This window comes from Lineus longissimus, chromosome 13 (genome assembly GCF_910592395.1).
Source record: "Lineus longissimus chromosome 13, tnLinLong1.2, whole genome shotgun sequence".
Lineage (NCBI taxonomy): Eukaryota > Metazoa > Nemertea > Pilidiophora > Heteronemertea > Lineidae > Lineus > Lineus longissimus.
This window is the reverse complement of record NC_088320.1, coordinates 5512822-5532212: the sequence shown is the minus strand read 5'-3', so window position 1 is coordinate 5532212 and position 19391 is coordinate 5512822. Positions and strand designations below refer to the sequence as shown.

The 19391-nt window shown below is 42.3% G+C and overlaps 1 protein-coding gene across 1 annotated transcript; it reads right to left on the bottom strand.

The window, feature by feature from the left end:
* Positions 1 to 10519: 10519 nt before the first annotated feature.
* On the bottom strand, positions 10520 to 18902 carry LOC135497865 (CUB and sushi domain-containing protein 1-like). The gene is made up of 9 exons (XM_064787844.1): positions 18790 to 18902; positions 17347 to 17607; positions 17020 to 17133; positions 16103 to 16537; positions 15606 to 15941; positions 15097 to 15294; positions 14374 to 14826; positions 13808 to 14002; positions 10520 to 13494 (listed from the first exon to the last, which is right to left on the bottom strand). The coding sequence occupies exons 1-9, from the start codon at positions 18863 to 18865 to the stop codon at positions 13475 to 13477; spliced, it is 2088 nt and encodes a 695-aa protein (XP_064643914.1). The 5' UTR covers positions 18866 to 18902; the 3' UTR covers positions 10520 to 13474.
* Positions 18903 to 19391: the final 489 nt, after the last annotated feature.

Below are 19391 nucleotides of genomic sequence, written 5' to 3'. Positions count from 1 at the left end.
CATCTGGTGTCATCCCACGGAAGCAGTCAATATTCCAAGAACACAAGAAAATGTGAGACTACAATAATCGTTGTCTTTATCTTAAACTTGTTCGTTAGAATTCTTTCTTCGGGAAATCTTTCCGGTGAAATCGTAACACTACAGGCAGACATACTGGTATCTGACAGACAGGTATTGCTGAAATGTTCGTTTTAGTGATTTTGGTAGTGTATCATAATAACGAATAATTTTATTTCTCGGGAGGTGATGGTGAGCTCGTACAAATACCACAAATACAATAGTTTTGCAGCAATGCACACGAATATTGTACGCATTTTCATCTATACACTGTCTTTTCTTACGCAATCACCTATCCTTTCCTGCACCCTTTTCAAGATAGCACCCCTGGGTCCAGCCCTACCAGCTGGACCACGCTCAAGTCATTGTCTGGGGCAGATGTTCTCCGTGGGAGTGTGAAAGCAGGGGAGGGCCAAAATGGCTCGCTGACTCCGCTTGACGAATGCCTGTTGACATCCGTAAAAGATAAGGACCCCCGACCGGACGTGACAGGCCACAAACGTGCGTGAGGGCCTCACTTTTTCATCTTCATGGAGATTATAGATTTCCTGTTACCATGTTCATCTCTACGGTCACTGGTTTCAAAATAATCAGAAATGGTCTCTTTTTGAAGATTTCTATTAGAAAATTAGCAGGGCATTGGTCTTCACAGCCTTCTACATCCGTTTGGGATGGGCACACGATACATCAGTTAATGAATTTGAATATAGAGACAATACAATCCCTTTATATATCTACCATCCTGTCCATAAAACGTACAGGAATAGTACATCTATAAGCGAGGTGGAAAATTCAGATAAAATTCTTTGTTGATACAGTAGAACTTCTCTATTAAGGACACCCTCGGGACTGACAAGTGCTGTGGTCCTTAAAAGAGAGGTGTCCTGATCAGAGAGGTCAAATTGGATGAAAACAACCAATTTGGGATCAAAACTATCCTCCGCAATAGAGAGGTTGTCCTTAATAGAGTGGTGTCCTATTGCATTGCAGCGTGGCGTGATTACAACCCGCTTGATGTCATTCAACCCAACAAAATGTCATGGAAGAAAACTGAAGAAAAACAACACACACAATGCCCTCGGTATTAAATAGCAGGTTCCAGAGAGGGTGCGGAATAGTTTTTTTGCATTTGAATAGCTCCGTACCATGTAATTCAGTTATATTTCGCCGTCACGTGAATAAAATGATACAGTTGTTGAATGAATTTGCCTTACTTGGTAACTTAACACGTCAAACCAGTGAAACAATGCAGTATTATTTCATCCCTTCGACTTATGTCACAACATCAATTAGATAACACGACACCCTCCTTTGTATAGCTATGTAAAAATAGCGAGATTCGTACCTGATCGAAAATCCGGATTGTATCAAAAATAAATAATGCACATTATAACCCGATTATTTTGAATAATTATTATGATGCTGCTGGCTTGCACGCGCGGATAATTTGATTGTTTATGTAATGTATTTGAAATTTGAATCCTGGCTATCCAAGCAAAAGTTGATTCAATTGAGTACCTTGTCATCTAAAAATGAGACATGTGCTCACGAAAAGCTTGCCTCCAAAAAAGATTACGAAGCGGAAAAAATGATGTGTTTGTTATCTGATATTGTGTATTGTGTTTTTTGTTGTTTGGTATCTTGCATTATATGTTGAAATATGTGGTGTTGTAGCGATTCAACTGTGAACAGCAAGTCGATGAAAAGGTTTATTCAGTTGAGTGTCTCGTCGTTTAAGAATTTAGCATGGAGGCTTGCCAAAATACGAAACGGACAATGAAGTGATGGAAAACCCTAAATGGTTTCTGACATTGTGAAAATCGAAGTGTTTTTAAATTTTTTGAAAAAACCTCCAAACATATTTGTGTTGGCCGACAAACAAATGTTTTTCAGAAGCTCAAAAACCTGCATTTCTAAGAGTGCAGGCCGCTGGGCCGCTGGGCAAATGCACAGCAAAAGTTTCGTTTCTGCCTTGAAATCACAGTAGCTGATTCCTTTCTCCCTCACCATGTTCGCCTGACTGACTTCATTCTTGCCGCGATCAGAAGCTTTTCGAACGAATCATAACACCGAGAGGAAGCCTGACATCCACCGATCACGACAGCTCAAATTATCGTACTGGATCGATACGAAATTACAGTTATTACCCGAGGAGCTGGGCCAGTATTGGCTGATAGAACGAAAGGTATCATTTCAGTCTCATTAGGCCTAGATGCAACGGTCTTTCGCTACAATACAAGAAAGTCGCGTTGTCGCAAATTACACTTAATGACGTTATGAGCTTTTATAGATTGACTTCAAAGTGGGCTTCTGGCGATTTGTGCGCGGCGTTATAGCGAAGACGGAGAAAGAGTGAAAATTACACTTGCAAATGGGCTGACAGGTACCGCGGATGTCTTCAAGGGAGACGGTAGCGGGATGACGTATCGCCGTATCACTGCGCGTCGCTGCATTAAGATGGGAGTTTTAAATGGGGGTAATTATCCCTAAGATGGCGAGAGGGCACGGCCGGGTGCTGAGGTGGAGAGATGTTTTCCAAGGTTATGATTTAAGGGAAGCTTGCAAAAACAAAACTCCTAACACTGTAATGATAACTATTTTCGATTTCTGTATTGATGCAAATACCATTACACCTACGTTACCAATGAACAAAAAAACACGTCAATGTCTGCAAGCAAGGCTGCAATGTATAGTATACCTGATTCTAGATATCCGATTCGAAGCGAAGTAACTTTCTGCTTAAACGTACCTTTTTCAAGCTCGGCATATACCATTTCAAACCGGCAACAGAGAGAATGATATGAACAGCAAAAACTAACGCGATCATAGGCAGGTTTTGTCATTTCGTTTATCAAACTTGCCCGTTTAGGCCAATCGACCATATGGAAGCTGTTTCGTGGGGGTCAATGTTATCAGTATTTGCTCGGAGTACCCTTCGATAAGACAGTTGAACGATGCGAATTTGGGCCAAGGTGCCAGCGGGCTTTGTTTAAGTTTATTGGACTAGGCCTGAATTCTTTTAAATGAGAGGTAAGGGGGAAAAACGTTATGGTATTGACGTTTTATGTACTTGGCTAGTTTTCATGATCATTGTTGCATGCATAAACAACAAAGGGTAGTTGGATTGACCCCAACGTATCTAAGCGGCAAGATCATAAATTATTGTCAAAAAGGTTCAAACTGTTGGTAAGCGTTCCCACAGAAAGATTGAGTTGGTCTGTAACCCAAGGATGTGGCGGAGGAAGGCTATAATAGAAAATGAAATGACAATCAGATCCTAACAACCACGTGCACAAGTGGACGATGAAGATTGCACTCATCAATGAGGATTAAACAGAGAATCGCGTTCAATACTAAGCTGCAGTTATCTACTGGAAGCTGGGAAGTCGCCATTGTCATCTGAGGTTTATGCTTGAGAACAATCGGGGAAATTTCAGAGGATCCAAATCATTTGATGGTAAATTTGCTTCGATTGTTCACTCAAGTGGTGTTGAATCAAACCGGCTTAAGATCTGCACTTGCGCGGCGGTGGTGTAGCATGAAATTCGCATTGATTGAAAGGATGAATGGCACTAATGAGCATGCTCAGAAGTGTCAATTATGGTGATTTTGTGACGGCCAAATTGCGCTGCTATCTCTCCGTGTGCTTTGCGGTGGCCCCGGTGCATGATGAGCTGCTATTTTCTCGCCGAATCATAGGTTGTGCGGAGGAAAATAAATATTGAATCAGTACCTAAATAGGAAACTGGCTGATGTAAATTAAACCGAATACTATCATAGATGGTATACACAATCATGTGTGTAATTCACACTGTGTATAGGAAAATGGACGACACAGAAGTAATGAGAGCGTATATAAAAGACAAAAATTTATACTACCAGTTTTACATTCAGACGAGTTTGTTGATGACGAAGTGATGAAATATTATGTGTCGCCGACATGTTCGAGTCGGTTTACAGGCCTTCACACTTGATATATTCGCGCCATACGTACTCACTCCGAACCCAATTCGTGTAAAAACTGCACTCACGGTAAAATTAAATTTTTGCTATCTACATGTACGTAGGGGCGATTTATAAATGATTCGCACTCATAACTATCCCCAGAAAGTTGCGTGAGTGATTGAATATAATATATTGTACTCTTCCCGCCAAAAATTCGCTCCCAAATGCCCGTCTATCACTAAATGCCGTGGCCCCAAATATCAGCCATTTCAAAATTATCTTGACGGACAAAATGGTTATAGCGACAGTTATTCTGCAATTTATATTGAATGATTTGTCATGATTGACAAGTAAAATTATCGAGATGATTTTTAAAATGTCTTATTAATGGCCTCCGTGCAGTTTAAAGTCGGTCAGTCCATTAATTTTTTGAGATGATTACATATGGAGTAGAATTCACCGCCAACGTATCAGTTGAACTTTATTTTTCTAAACGGATTCTCTCTCAAAGTTAGAACAGTGACCATATACATGTATGTTTAAAAGGGATTTCAATTGTTAGTTTTAAAATAGATTTTTACGTTATTGAGCTGTTCATTGTGGAAAATGTCGTATTTTATCCAATCAGAATCTAGCAGTATTTCCGATTCTTTAAACCAGAGTCTGCAACAAAGAATATGACACCACAACAGCTTAGAAATGACAAAACAGAACTCGCGGAATGGATGTGAAGGATTGACTTTTGACTCCAGGCGTAGCGCATTTTTGAAATCCAAACCCCAATTTCTAACTACATGTATTAGTGGAGTTATCTTTCACAGCATACCAAATGATCATCCTTCGCTTTAAAACATCGCTTTAACATGTTTAATATCGATCTTAAACAACTTTGAATAGGAATGGTGTTCGATAGCCTTTTGCTTACGAAAAAGAGACCGCACGCCTTTGGGCTACCGAAGCCGCTGTGAACTTTAGATACACGCCGAGCGCGACTAGTGTTGACTTTTTCACACAAAGTACAGGTTCATGTGATTTCAAAAGCTTGGCGTATCCTTAGATGTATCAAAGATGCATCAACCTTCCCTCTTTGACAGATTTTTACATATTGTTAATTTGTGGCATGCGTATCAAAGAGCTTTAGACACAAACGGCAGCAATGACTTTAACGAAAAGCTCTAGAGTTACAGGTCTTACATTTTCGTTTTATTGCCCATTACATTACATCGCAGTTTAAAGAATTCCGGCCTAGCCTAATACGGGCGGTGCATAGTCTTGAAACAAAGCCCGCTCGCACCTAGGCCTGAATTCACATAATTCTATTGTCTTATTAACAGGGTAATTGCGAAAAATATTGATAACATCGGCCACCAAGAAACAACTTCCATGGAGGTAGGTAGATCTTAACCGGCAGGGGGCAAACAATGCATATAAACTTCAAAATCGCCTTCTCGATAACCAAGTCATATCAAAAGATAGTCAAAGATGGCCACTGCCTTTAAACATTCAAACACTCAGTGTCATTTTGATAAAACAAGCAAGCTTTTTTTTAATCAACATTCTGTTTGCTATTTCTTTCAAACCATCACAAAACAGCCAAACAATGCGCAAATGATACATGAAACCCCTGTGATCGATTTTTCTTGCAAAGTGATAAATTTCCGAATGCCTCTGATGCGTTTTTTAATAAAAAATATAGTTCGATGGTATTTATACATATGAATGTGAATCAATGGTGTAATCGATAAGTCGGACGTTGTTGTCAACAGGGTATCGAAGGTGTAATGTAGCATAAACGGTTCGGATGTAAGATCTCAGGTTTCAATTCTCGCGTTGGCTATACCGGGTCTTTGTTTGTTTAAAAACGATTTCATGTTGTGATGTTTTCTAGAATATTTTTTCTTCGGCGCTATGGTAACACTGCACGCAAAGTCAGAAGCTGTCGCAACTTCTAAGGTGGCAGCATTGTCTGTAGAAAAATCCATGACAGGAATTTGGCCGCCGGAGTCGCGCAGTTGAATCATCAGCGCCTATCAGCTCTGAGGTCCCGGGTTCTATTCCCGGTTGGTTCTGTTACGTTCATGTGACAGAGAGCGACTCTCTTCGACAGCGTAGGTTTCCAACGGGATCTCCGGTTTCCCCCTACTTTACAATTGCCCAGTACAGTTCATATAGCTAGTAACGTCTCAGCTGACGCTTTGCTCTCAACTCAGTGTTTTTAATGGGGGAGCAATATAGAGATGACCTTTCTTTGGCACTGTGCCGTTATTATAAATGATCGACCTGTATACCGGTCAGCGGCATCACTTACATTGACTATAGGGCATACAGTGTTGAAAACACACTCGACTCCACCACATCTAATGCTGGTGTAAGTTGACCTGATTTATATAGCCGCTATACCGGTCAGTGGCATCACTTACATTGACTAACGTATATAGGGCATACAGTGTTGACAACACACCCGACTCCACCACATCTAATGCTGGTGTAAGTTGACCTGATTTATATAGTCGCTATACCGGTCAGTGGCATCACTTACTTCGACTATAGGGCATAGAGTGTTGAAAGCACACTCGACTCCACCACATCTAATGCTGGTGTAAGTTGACCTGATTTATATAGCCTCTATACCGGTCAGCGGCATCACTTACATTGACTAACGTATATAGGGCATACAGTGTTGAAAGCACACCCGATTCCACCACATCTAATGCTGGTGTAAGTTGACCCGATTTATAGCCGTAATATCTATGTTTTTCATTTTTGTCGAGTCCGTGGTGCCTTTGGGAGGGAGCAATGACTGACCAGTAAGTTTTAATCAGTATATAGCTTACTGCGAACCTTGAAAGAGAAAATAAGAAATACGCTACTTAAGTGCATTGCGTTCACATTTCAAGCCTCATGTTTTACCAGTTGATGAAACCGTGCTGAAATCTTCTTCAACCAATCTTGAATCTGAAAAAAAAGTCGCAGATTATTTTCACATTACTTTTAACATCAAGTCCAAACGCGTTTCAAGACCCGTATATTTTGAACAGATTAGCACCATGTGGTTTCAAAAACTTGCCAAATGTTCATATTCAGCAGAACTTGAAATTTGAGACCATCTTTTTCTTGCGGACACATTGTTGATGTCGTGAGAGTGGAGTGACCAGAAGAGTGGGGCGTGGCTGCCCGCGTTGTCCTCTTCGCGCTCTACAGGATGCTTTTCACCACGGGTAAGTTCGACCTTTGTTTGATGTGGGATTCTGCGTGAACGTATTAAATTCACAGTATTCCATTTTTAGAAGAAGAAAAAAATGAATGAACAGATGATGTGAGGCTGCGATGCTGTGAGAAAGGTTGGTGTGTGCTGTTGTGGTCGTTGTTGATGAGTAAACTTCCTGGTCCTATTCCGTATCTGCCGTGTGTAAAGTACATGTGGTCAATATTGTCAATAATTGGTTATATTATTTGCTAAAGCATCCACAGATGAAATTTCAGGATTATCACCACTATGGTCTTATGCTTAATTGGGAAATGACGGTGACAATGTACAAAATGTTTTTTTTTAAACAGTGCTCATGAACTTGTAGTCTTGTTAGAGGCTTTATACTGAGTGAAGGTGACACTATATCTCAATCGCCACCTCACGCTAGTTCGACTTCCTCGCTTGAACTGAGCTTTTACAATCATAAGTAGTTACATGTACATTACATGTACGCCGACGTGATGACCAGAACATTCCAAGAGAGGAAACGTGTAACACTCTGACACTGTGGAAGCCAAGGATATGTTTTTTATCCATTCGTCACACATGATTTCACCACAATGAAAAGTTTGCGGTTTACAGACTATGCGGAGCCAAGAACTCGTTGGAGGCTTTCTGACTGAAGGGGACACCATGCCTCCCCCGACACCTCGGGTTAGAACAGGCTTTGTGAATCTCAGTGTAGCGCGCTGCGGCCAGTCTATTGAGTCGCATTCGTGAATGCCGTCACCCCAGGAGCCCGGACGATCCTTTTCTTAGCCCCAGTGAACTCGTCGCCTCGATTCGCAATTCTTAAAAGAGTTGTTTGTGTCCGCAGACGAACACGAAGCGGAAGATACAGACCTCGCCAACACGTGGTTAAAAATACACGGCGATGACGCGTCATGATACGAGTTTGAGAAGATAGGGCGAGGTCGCCCCATGCAGAGCGACAAGGAGTAAAAACGAGCAACAAAGAATTCGTGATTATTATGCTTCTCGCTGAGAAAGAAAAATTCAGCATTCTTCGTACGTCAAGAGGTTTGGAAAGTCAAGTGGGTATAGATGTTCCTGGGCATAATTGGTAATGAGCTTGCTCCGGGCGTGATCTCCGTGTGGAGCTCTCGGTGTCCAGGGGTAGCAGGTCTGGTACAAATACCCTCGCCACAGGCCCCGGTTTGGGGCGTGGAGGAGTGGTGACAATGATCTTCGAGTATTTGTGAAGATATGTACGGTGCAATTCATATTGACGTGAAAAAGAATTATGCAGCCACGCTGTACATTATGTACAGTTTTTGTTCGTATCGTTAACTTGGTCATTTCATTACAAAGGTGTTGAGCTCAATCGTGTTTCGGATATGTATATGAAGACGATATAAATTGTGCGGGGATTGATTGAACGAAATTGTCTGTGGAATGTTTGTATTTTATGTTTTGTGTAGATAAGTGGGGTCCTCTTAACCTGGTAGTTAACGATCAAGTTTCAAAGAGCGAACTGTATTTTATTGAAATGGTTCAATGTAGCTTAGTTATTTACAACGGGAATGGTGTTTTCTTTAACCATTTACCACCAAAACCATAACAAGGTAGCAAAATCAAGCCCAGTCAAGTGTTTATATCTAACAGTTTAGGGAGTGCATAGCGGCTACGGCACGGTGATCATCATCAGGAGGTCGTTGGATCGACACTCAGAGGGATCGCCGCCATTTCGTCTTTGTGTCCTTGAACAAGTCAAAAATTAATACTGCCATGACTGTATTGCGAAACCATGTCCTCGGTCACCGAATCCACCCTAAAAGCCCTACGGACATGCCCTCACAGCAAGGTTGAATTGTTCCAGAAGGTATTTTCTATCCTTCTCACAGTCTTCCCGTCCTCAAAGGCACCACCATCACCGAAGCGAGGCCCAGATGTAAAGGGGACAAGACACCGTGTCTGCGGGCCTCCCCCTTCACTAATGAGCGCATTGTCAAACCCGTCTTTCAATCTTGTTCTAGTTAGTCGTTGCGTCACACCTGCTGGGCTGCTTTCATCCTTGGCATTCCTCTGGCTTGGTGCCCTCCAGTTTGCTCGTGACAATACCATTCATCTTGCTATGTGCAAAACGTGTTTTGACCAACTGGTTTCCAGGACGGCATATGCATGTGCTGCCGCCTTGTTATAAAATAGGCAAACTGCAATCGATGGAAGTTCTTCAGTTATGATGATGTTGTCAGATTGTTGCGTCTTTCTGTAAATTCCACTCCACCCCGTCCAATGTTAGGATAATTACCAAACTCCGCCAAGTGCGTATATGTGGCTATCTTCAATACTCCTTCTATGTTACAACTTTCATTCTTGAAAATACCGCGCCTTCCAACTTGCGCACCTTGTATTCCATCGGAATAACGTGATGCCATTGTTTTATAATGTGATGTTTTAAATGGGTATCATAACGGGGTCATATCATAAGAACAAGCAGAAATAGGAACTTGGTTTTCTCCATGTAACCTTAATTATAAAAAATAGGCCTTTGCAGCTAAATGTATATATAACTAAATAGTCACCAAGCCGTCTGCTTTCTTAAGAAAACATTCAAAGCCAAATATAGCTATTATACCCATGTGAAATACCACATTCTAATAAATGTTTAAAAAGATAGCAGCACATTATTCTAATTCTTTAAAATGTTCTTTTTAAATTATGTTTTATTGGGGCCTTTATCAAAACAATGTCTGCTGTCCATATACCAAACAAGTGTGCGAGACCGCAGAAGAGTGACGGAACATATCGCGATAGAATCCGAATAATATTTTATAAACCTGATTGGGCGATCTGGTTTTACTCAAAATCACCCACAACAAAGGCTCAGCGGCACACATCAAACGATTTGCAAAGGGAATAGAATCCAAGTAACAATACGTTGACACATCTTAAAGCTAATACAAGAATGCTAAAGGGAAATTCATGCCTTTCGAGGGATAAAACTCAGACATATTTTGATAAACTGATTTTATATATTTTTATAGTGAAATAAAACCTCTATGGTTGTGCTGATGTCACCTTTGAAACGACGATGTAAGAGGAACATTTTCGCGGGAACGTTCTCAAGCGAATTTTACAGATTAAAAAGTTCAGATTTTTTCCTTTTACATGTGTTGTCAGTCGAGGGGGGGTTATTGAGCTCTTATTGCCTCGTGCCTCTGGTCGGGTCCTGCACGGTGTGACGGAGTGAGAGTCCGGCTAGTTGCCACCAATGGGCATGCGCGACACTAACCTGTTCATTAAAAACTTCAAAAAAGATAATGGACCATGAAATTGTTACAATTTATTGCCATTTTATTAGAAGAAAACTAACTGATAAGCAATGGTAGATTACAAGCGAGTAGTAAAGACTTGTATGTCGTCAGTGAAAGTAATAAAACGTTCCCCCCTCCAGTTGCTGGACGCCTATGCAGGCCATTTCGCCATCTATCCGGGCGACAGGACGAGGCCGGTCGACTGCGTCCGGAGTGTACCAATTGCTGGTGTTATGATCATTGAAGCGGATATTCAAGAGGATTTTGAACTATAATGTCCATGATTAATATCATATTCGATTCTGTGTCTTTCAATAAAACTTGCCGAATCAGACAAAGAGTATAGTACCTGTACCATAAGCCGAATTAAAATAACACTTTCTTCGAGTTGTTTTTTTGCAGGATTAAATTCAAAATTACACATATAATGAAGAAAAAAAGTTGTTTTCTCAAATAAAAATTATCGTGTGAGAAAACAACTTTAAGGTATTTGTCAGACAGCCCTCCAATTGACAGAATCTCATTAGTAAAATACTATTATAGGCCCTTTCTAAGCATAGGCAACGGCGACCTGGGGGGCTTACGTTTGTTTTCCTTTCATCGAAATGTTGATGGGAAGATATAATGACGTATTAATGACACTTGGCATGTGTGATGTCGTAAGATTGAGTAAAATGTAAAGCCCTTCATGGCAGGGAAGAGTTATATGTTTTGTTCACGTCCCCTTGCGACGGGACAGGCCGAGGCATGGCCACCCCACGCGGCAGGAATCTAATCATCGAAAGATTGCTATCTCTTTGAAAAGAAAAGGGTCTTGTACACACAGACAGAGCGAATTCAGCGGCGGTATACCCCCGACGCCAGTTACCCCGTCAAGGGTACTCATCCAAAACCTACGCTTGTTTTCCACCTGGGATCCCAACTAAAATCTTTTATAGGACACCCAATGTTGCGTCATGTTTTTAAAAGGGCGAAGTATGACATGTCAGGTTTAATGGCCGGTGTTGTCTCTTATGTATGCGCGCTAATAAGGATGGATGCATGGCTGATTCAGGGCGGGAAGGGTTTGTCAGACTATGCATTGACCTGTCAAGGAATGAAAATAATGTGTCCTGCCAAGATTTTTCTCATAGACGCAAACAAGTTCGAAGAAAAACACCAATATCCACTTAGAGATGGTGTAGTGTTTTTTTTCTTAACAACTTCGTTCCTCTATAATTTCATACGTCTTACTAACTAACCGTAGTTCAAGAGGTTGACTTTACATGTTCATACATGTACATTGCACGTCTCTTTAAACTCAGTCAGGCCACTGAGATTTTTATGTCGACTTGGTCATTATATCATGTTATACATAGTACAAGAAGTATATAAGATCGATTACGTGACGAACTTTCGAAAAGAGGAAAAAGCAGCGTCACGCATTTTCTGTGTTACGTATCGTAGTCGGGCTCAATGCCTTGGACACTGTGTTCGGTTACTCAGCTCGAATGGAATCCGACATGTCCGAGCAATTCCATCACACATATTTCTCATCTCTTCTTGGTTTGGCTGATCAAAACTATTGGTTAAACCAAAGTGGCTGTTCAACTTTTTATTTCCAACGAACATATGTTATCTTATGCTCAGGTGGACGAAAATAGTATGCAAAAACCTGCTTGGGTACACTTCCGAGGCGCGTGCCTTATATTACAATTTGACCACTTTTACTTGTATTTATCGATTTACGATTCAAATTCTGTTAAGTGTAGACTTAGTATCGGTTATTACTTCAGAAAATTGTACGATTGTTGCAATTGTCTGTAATCTGCATGAGCAGCAGACAAACAAAATGGCCGCCCCACGCGCCAGACAGTCAGGTGCATGCTCTCCCGACAAGTGCCGATTGATAAACCTCTCATTATCCATTGTCCGGGAAAGAATTAGCCGCTTAATTTATCTCATTATCCATTGTTCGGGCGAAAATTATCCGCTTACATCCAATTCTCTGGTGTAACCATGCTTGATACTTAAATTAGGGCAAAACACCTAAAAAATCACAACATCTCGGTTCATTATCTCCATTAAACGAAGCAGATTTAACCGCAATTTCGTGTAGTTTCATTACAGTTACAACAACATAAATTTCAAAACTGGAAAATTGCGCCTAGTTAGCGTCTGTTGGTGTGTTTCGTGTTCAGTGAACATCATTCTTTGCTTGACCTTATCATAATAATGAAGTTTAAATGAGTCTGTGATCGAACTAAACCGCAGACCAGGATTATCTGTAATCTACCTGTCGCGTGCCTGCAGAAACTATTCAGAAGTCAGTGCGTTCGCAGAGACCACGACAGCACAATTTCGTCTTGGAACTTCAGCGTCCCTTTATATTGCAGCACTAAACCTGTCCGAAGCGGTCACGACTTCATCAGGTTTGTAACAAGACATAGTCACATCCATGTGGCGACCTCAAAGCTTATTTTAGTGACAAAGTCACAACCGAAATTATAAGATTTTCAAACAAAGATAAACTATTGGCCTGATGGGGACAAAGAATGGTGTGAAATAGTTCGACTGACCATCGCAAGGAAACATAACGACGCAATTACATGTATTACCTCTTACAGTGTTCATGCACACACAGAGCCACCTGCCAGAAGACGCTGAAACTGAACTGATGCTCAATATCAGTATTTGGTGAATATACATTTGTAGAAACCGTCACTAAAATCTGCCAGTTATTGCGGCATGATATGCATATATAATAGGAGAAGCATCGTCTTCGGGGTTAGAGGCCAGTCTTCCAACCTGAAAGTGAGGAAAAAGGCAGTCAAATAAAGTAAACTGTACTTTTTATTGTCTTTCAGGTCCAATAGTGCGTCGACGGTGTTTATTTACACCAAGGACCTACATTATGAGGTCCGTGTTTACAGCATCATTCTGGATATGATATGCATATATAATAGGAGAAGCATCGTCTTCGGGGTTAGAGGCCAGTCTTCCAACCTGAAAGAGAGGAAAAAGGCAGTCAAATAAAGTAAACTGTACTTTTTATTGTCTTTCAGGTCCAATAGTGCGTCGACGGTGTTTATTTACACCAAGGACCTACATTATGAGGTCCGTGTTTACAGCATCATTCTGGAATCGACATGACCACTGGCACTTAAATAGAATAGAATATATTAGCTCTTTAGGTGCCATCAAGCTCTTTTGGTGCCATGTTTAAACATATCCAAAGCACGTGTGTCCGACTTGCACCAAAACACAGGTGTTCCGACCACCTTACTTGCCACTCTAATTGAACACATACGATACTTACGGACACATAACGGTACCCTGCCCGCCCATGCACCCTTCTTGCCGCAGACCACGACGATGCTATTGAAACCTCCAGGAAAACTGAAGCCAGGATTACAACCAACCACCAGTCTGTAGTTCTCGGGGTAGTAGGTGTCTGGGTTCCTCAGCAGAACGTTCAGAGGTTTCCTCAAGTCTTTACCGCTGCATCCGAGCGCTGGAATAAAATTGTACCAAGTGTTACCAACAAAAAATAAGTTGTGGTAACAGAAATGCGACAGTCGATGATGCCAGTGCAAGAAATGTGGTTCGATATCATTATTTTCCATTTCGACGAAATGAGTTAAGGCCATAATAAAAAGTGATTAGGACATCAGAGTTCAATGCGTACACTGGGGGACTTCCGTTAATCATCAAAACATGTCACTTTATCTTTATATCAGTATAAAGAAAGGGCCATTGGTTATTGATAAAATCTCTCTCAAAGCATATTGAGGGACCCTCCAAAATCCGATATTGTGATACAAATCGTGATCAGGGGTTCGGGTTGTCGTTTTGCAGTGTCTTTGAGAAAACATCATAGGTTACCTTTGTAGCTCATGTTTAAGTAACCAATCTCTTCGAAAATGTACGACCGGAAAGTAATGACAAGAGTGTGATCCGCTGATGTGTACTCCTTCCCTGCAGAGACAGATTTACCGCAGATGTACTCCTTCCGCGAGGACGCGGATCTCTTGGAGCGCGTACCCGTCGCGGCGGTGTTGCCGGGGCTGGCGGTGTTGCCGGACCTGGCGGGCGCTGCCGTTGTGGTTGTGGTTGATGATACAGTAGTCGGAATTACGGTTTGCTCTACTCCGTCAAGGACGACATAGTCGTTCATACAGCTGCTTTTGAAGTCTTCGACTTTGATGAGGATTCGCTGTCCTTCCTTGGCTCTGATGGTCCAGCTGCAGCGAGCATCCTTTGGATAGGAATGAGGATAGCCTGGGCTGGTTACGAAGCCTTCTGGAGCTGTCAATGTCTCGTTACAGACGGTGTATCCTGTCATAAGAACATGAGGAATCGATCATTCACGAACAATTTCATATGATGATGGACACGCATATTTAGTTTTTTTAAGTCAACCAAGTGAAGCGGCCTTTAACGTTTCCACCATCAACACGAGGTTAGCATTTATATACAACGGGTAGGCTCCTTTTCAAACTGTAGCTGTGTTTCAACTCGACGTCAGGTAGATCAATACTGAACCATCTCCCATGTAAAAACAGAAGTTGGCGTATGTAAGGTGCAATGTTTTTTTCATTTGCTTACCGATGCAGAATGGTATGTTACCGAACCAAGTGCTGTCAGGCAGGCATTCCAGTTTGACCTCAGCCACCTTGCTTGGGAAGACATAGCCTTGTTTACACCCAATTCTCAGACCAAACCCCTGTGGTATGTAGTCCTTAGGTTTGTTCAACATCATCGAGTTGTCAGGGAGCGAAAGTCTTTCGAGGCTACAACCAATGACTGAAAGTGAACGAGAAAACCTTAGAATAGTTGATACTATGTTATTTGGCCTCCACAAAAAAATAATGACTTCGTAACAGAAAAACTACGGTTAAAAAATCTTGGTCAATTGCAATTTCAAATTGTTCAAATCGTCCAAATGAAATGGGGCACGTTCGGGAGGAGACGGTTCTATGGGCATCAACCCGAGAGACTTTAAGCCAGCAATGGCGACCCCTTGTAGAAACCTCATTTACCACCTAGACCAACATGGGTCCTAACAGGAGAGACAAGGTGGCATATCAGCTCATATCTTTGTGGTTTAAACGCACCCGTATAATTCATCAGAAATCCCTTCAAGTTGGTGAAGTTGCTCGTCTGGAATCGTAGCTTCAGTTGATTGGATACGCTGATGAAACTCCTCCCTGTTACAGACCCTCCGCAAAGCAGTTCCATGTTCTTTGAGCCCCCTTCCACATCGGACATCATGAGATAGTCATTGCCGCAGTCGCTCTTAGTGTCGCCGAACTTTGCAAGGATCCTTTCCCCGGGCCGTACCTTGATGGTCCAAGTGCAGTTGGTGTTGTTCGCGTAGGGAGTCAGCGGGTAACCCGGACTAACCAGGATGCCACTACGGTTACTAACAACACCAGTGCACTCAGGAAATTCTGCAAAAAAATGGCACGTTTTATCAAAAACGGATTTGTTAAAAAGTGGAAGTAACCTTAACCTTTTGGATATATGCCACAAAATGCCAAGTATATATAACTAGACTTGTTGCGCGTGACGAAGTTCTAAGTGGCTTTACACAAATATGATGACCCCATACCTGAAATACGGAAGAGCATGTCATCCTTGAAAACCGTCTCCTGAACAGCATCAAATTCAAAACAAACATGGCTGCCGCCTGTCAACACGAGCGGCCATTGCTGCAATAGATGCTTGTCCGGTGTCTGCCCTGTTATCATTTGCAGGGTCTCGGACTTTATTTTCGGCGTGTCCTTGCACTCCTGGACGTTTCTGTTTCCGTAGTACGACTCGAATCGCCTCACGTATTTGCAAACTCTCTCATTGACTATATTCTGCTTGGTCATGAGAACTCGGTCCAAAGATGTCGCGTTCTTTAAGGTCATTTGGAAGTCAATCACGGTAGAGTAGCCCGACTTCAAGGGGTAGCACTCATGATGTGTCCGTACTGTGAGGGACTTCGACTTGCTCGAAGACAGTAGGCGGGTTTCCTGGACCACCAACTTGCTGCACGAGTCTGGAAAAAAATGAATTGGCATGGGTAAGCTTTCGTGCCTCACGCCTGTCTTGGTTTTGGTGCTCACCGCTCGCTATTGGAAACTGACTCAGTTGCATTTCCGAAAGAAAATAAGTTTTCCTCTTAAGAGTCTCACCATTTTTACATGAACCCTATTGTTCAATAACTCGATTTTTCAGTTTGCTTTCATCTTTCAACTGTAAGTTATGATCGCATGCTGGTCACGAACGGACTGAACAATCGACAGATTATGCAACCCCAACGAACGCCGAAGTAGAAACTACGAACGTATATCGAGTCATCTAGTTATGTGCTAATTCATTTGCTCGACACTCGTAAACCATCTTTCTAACCTCTAGTTGAGAAACCAGGAAAAGTTTCAAAAGACGTCGCCGATAGAATACACCTTAATTGTATACTTCATTGATCGTACCTTTTCGTAATGGTTGCGAAACCTGCCTAATATTTATAACGCGGCCTACCTTCATACTTGTATTTGAACGTTCCCCACTTTCCCACGGAAGCCTTCTGTAGGATCTGGAAACACACGATGGTGTTGTTCACAATGGTCCATTGGTCGGGGGCGTCACTGCTCACTGAAATATTATAGACAGTTTTCAAATTTACGCAATGCCATTTTTATTCTACAACGATTTGCCTACATCCAGGTTTTCCATCAATTAGCAACACTTTTTGGAAAGAAGTTGTAAAACAGAGAAAAAACGACTTCCACTCACGCTATACAAAACGCATTACTAAATTCAAGAATTAATAAAGAGTAATCTTTTTTAATTCTTGTTTAATCATACCTTTGACAGTGTGGTTATTATAAATCCTCATTATCCTCTCCTGAGGTATGTCCTGGGGGTTGTCATCGCAGTATGGCTGGCTGATTTTATTCGCCTCTGGCTTGGTGTAGAGGAGCAGCCAGGTTTCTTGATGAAGGTTTACCTCGAGGACCTGGAAGGTACCAAACTTCTGTTGGGTGCCAACCGTGTAGTTGCCAGTCAGATAGTAGAAGACGGGATTCTTAACGGTATATGGGGTGTCGCGTGGTGTTTTGACTTCCACTGAAATATATAAAATGATTCGAATTTCAGTCCTGCCGGAAACCATTTTTGTACGAAAACCAACATATCTCATGCTTAAGTTGTCCCTTTAAGATGACTCAAGTGTCTGAAGTGGTAGTTTTGACAAGTGTCTGAAGTACTACTCATGTTGATGTTGTTTTTACAGTGTATATTGATTTGAGAGCACAGCGTCAACTTGGACATTGTCAGCTCACAATGCTGGGGGGTTTGTAGGCCAGAGAACCAGGGGGAACCTGCGCTATCGGAGAGACAATACTGGGCGGTTTGTAGGTCAAAGAACCAGGGGGAAACCTGGGCTATCGGAGGGTCAATACTGGGCAGTTTGTAGGTCAAAGAACCAGGGGGAAACCTGCGCTATCGGAGAGTCAATACTGCATGGGCGGTTTGTAGGTCAAAGAACCAGGGGGAAACCTGCGCTATCGGAGGGTCAATACTGGGCAGTTTGTAGGTCAAAGAACCAGGGGGAAACCTGCGCTATCGAAGAGTCAATACTGGGCGGTTTGTAGGCCAGAGAACCAGGGGGAAACCTGCGCTATCAGAGAGTCAATACTGGGCGGTTTGTAGGCCAGAGAACCAGGGGGAAACCTGCGCTATCGGAGAGTTAATACTGGGCGGTTTGTAGGTCAAAGAACCAGGGGGAAACCTGCGCTATCGGAGTCAATACTGGGCGGTTTGTAGGTCAAAGAACCAGGGGGAAACCTGCGCTATCGGAGAGTCAATACTGGGCGGTTTGTAGGTCAAAGAACCAGGGGGAAACCTGCGCTATCGGAGAGTCAATACTGGGCGGTTTGTAGGTCAAAGAACCAGGGGGAAACCTGCGCTATCGGAGAGTCAATACTGGGCGGTTTGTAGGCCAGAGAACCAGGGGGAAACCTCCGCTATCGGAGAGGTTCGCCCTCTCAATCACAGGAACAAGTGTTCCAACCAAGTAACATGTATACATAATATCATTGTAAAGATTATGAATCCATTCTTATGTCATGTATAGGCCTACTTTCCAAATAAACAAGACTTTTCTCACAGATAGGCAGACTTTTCAACAGAATGCTCCATAGCAAGATCACTGAGAATAACCAGACGAAATGCTCTTATTTTGACAATATGACCTTTACATGTATATGTAATGTTATGAAATCACCATATAAATAAATAAAAACTCACCATAGCCCTCCACTGTGATCACAAAAGCCACCAAGGCAACAAAGAAAATCACCATCTTCGGAAGAGGAAAAGCCATTGTCTTGTCTCAAGAAAATCGGCGCGAGAAATGATGAATCATGAACAACGCCTGGAAACTAGACCCTGGATGCGATGGCCAAGTTACCTGGAAACTCTAGTCTCTTTGTTCGTCATGATTCTAAAGACTGCCTAATAGTTTCATGAGGTAAGACGGGAGATAAGACTTTTGATAACGGTGCCAGACTGCTGAGACTGAGCGAGCGATTACCGGGAAATAATTCGGCGCGAGCTTCGGAAAATCTGAAGATATATATAGAACGGTGGTCATAATATCAATATAACAATTACTGGGGACATTTTCTACTTCTACACCGGTGTAAAAGTAATCTAGGGCCTACCTTGTCTGAGTCCGCCGGACTCTAACTCCTAGGGGAATCGGAGTCCTACGGTCCTGGACGACCAGGAGCTGGAGTCCTAGGACTTAGGTTACTAGCAACCAATGTCCGAGGACCGTGACTCCTTGGGAGTACAGGTCCAAAATCTAGTCATCAGCGGACTTTCTTTCCTGGGAATCTAACTCCCCT

Excerpts from the sequence above, each read along its gene's own strand:
- LOC135497865 (XM_064787844.1), bottom strand. The coding sequence starts at position 18,865 with ATGGCTTTTCCTCTTCCGAAGATGGTGATTTTCTTTGTTGCCTTGGTG. Across the intron at positions 15,942-16,102 it reads CATGCTCTTCCGTATTTCAG|AATTTCCTGAGTGCACTGGT; the intron begins GTATGGGGTCAT and ends ATTTTTTTGCAG. Across the intron at positions 15,295-15,605 it reads ATTTCTGATGAATTATACGG|TCATTGGTTGTAGCCTCGAA; the intron begins GTGCGTTTAAAC and ends GTTCACTTTCAG.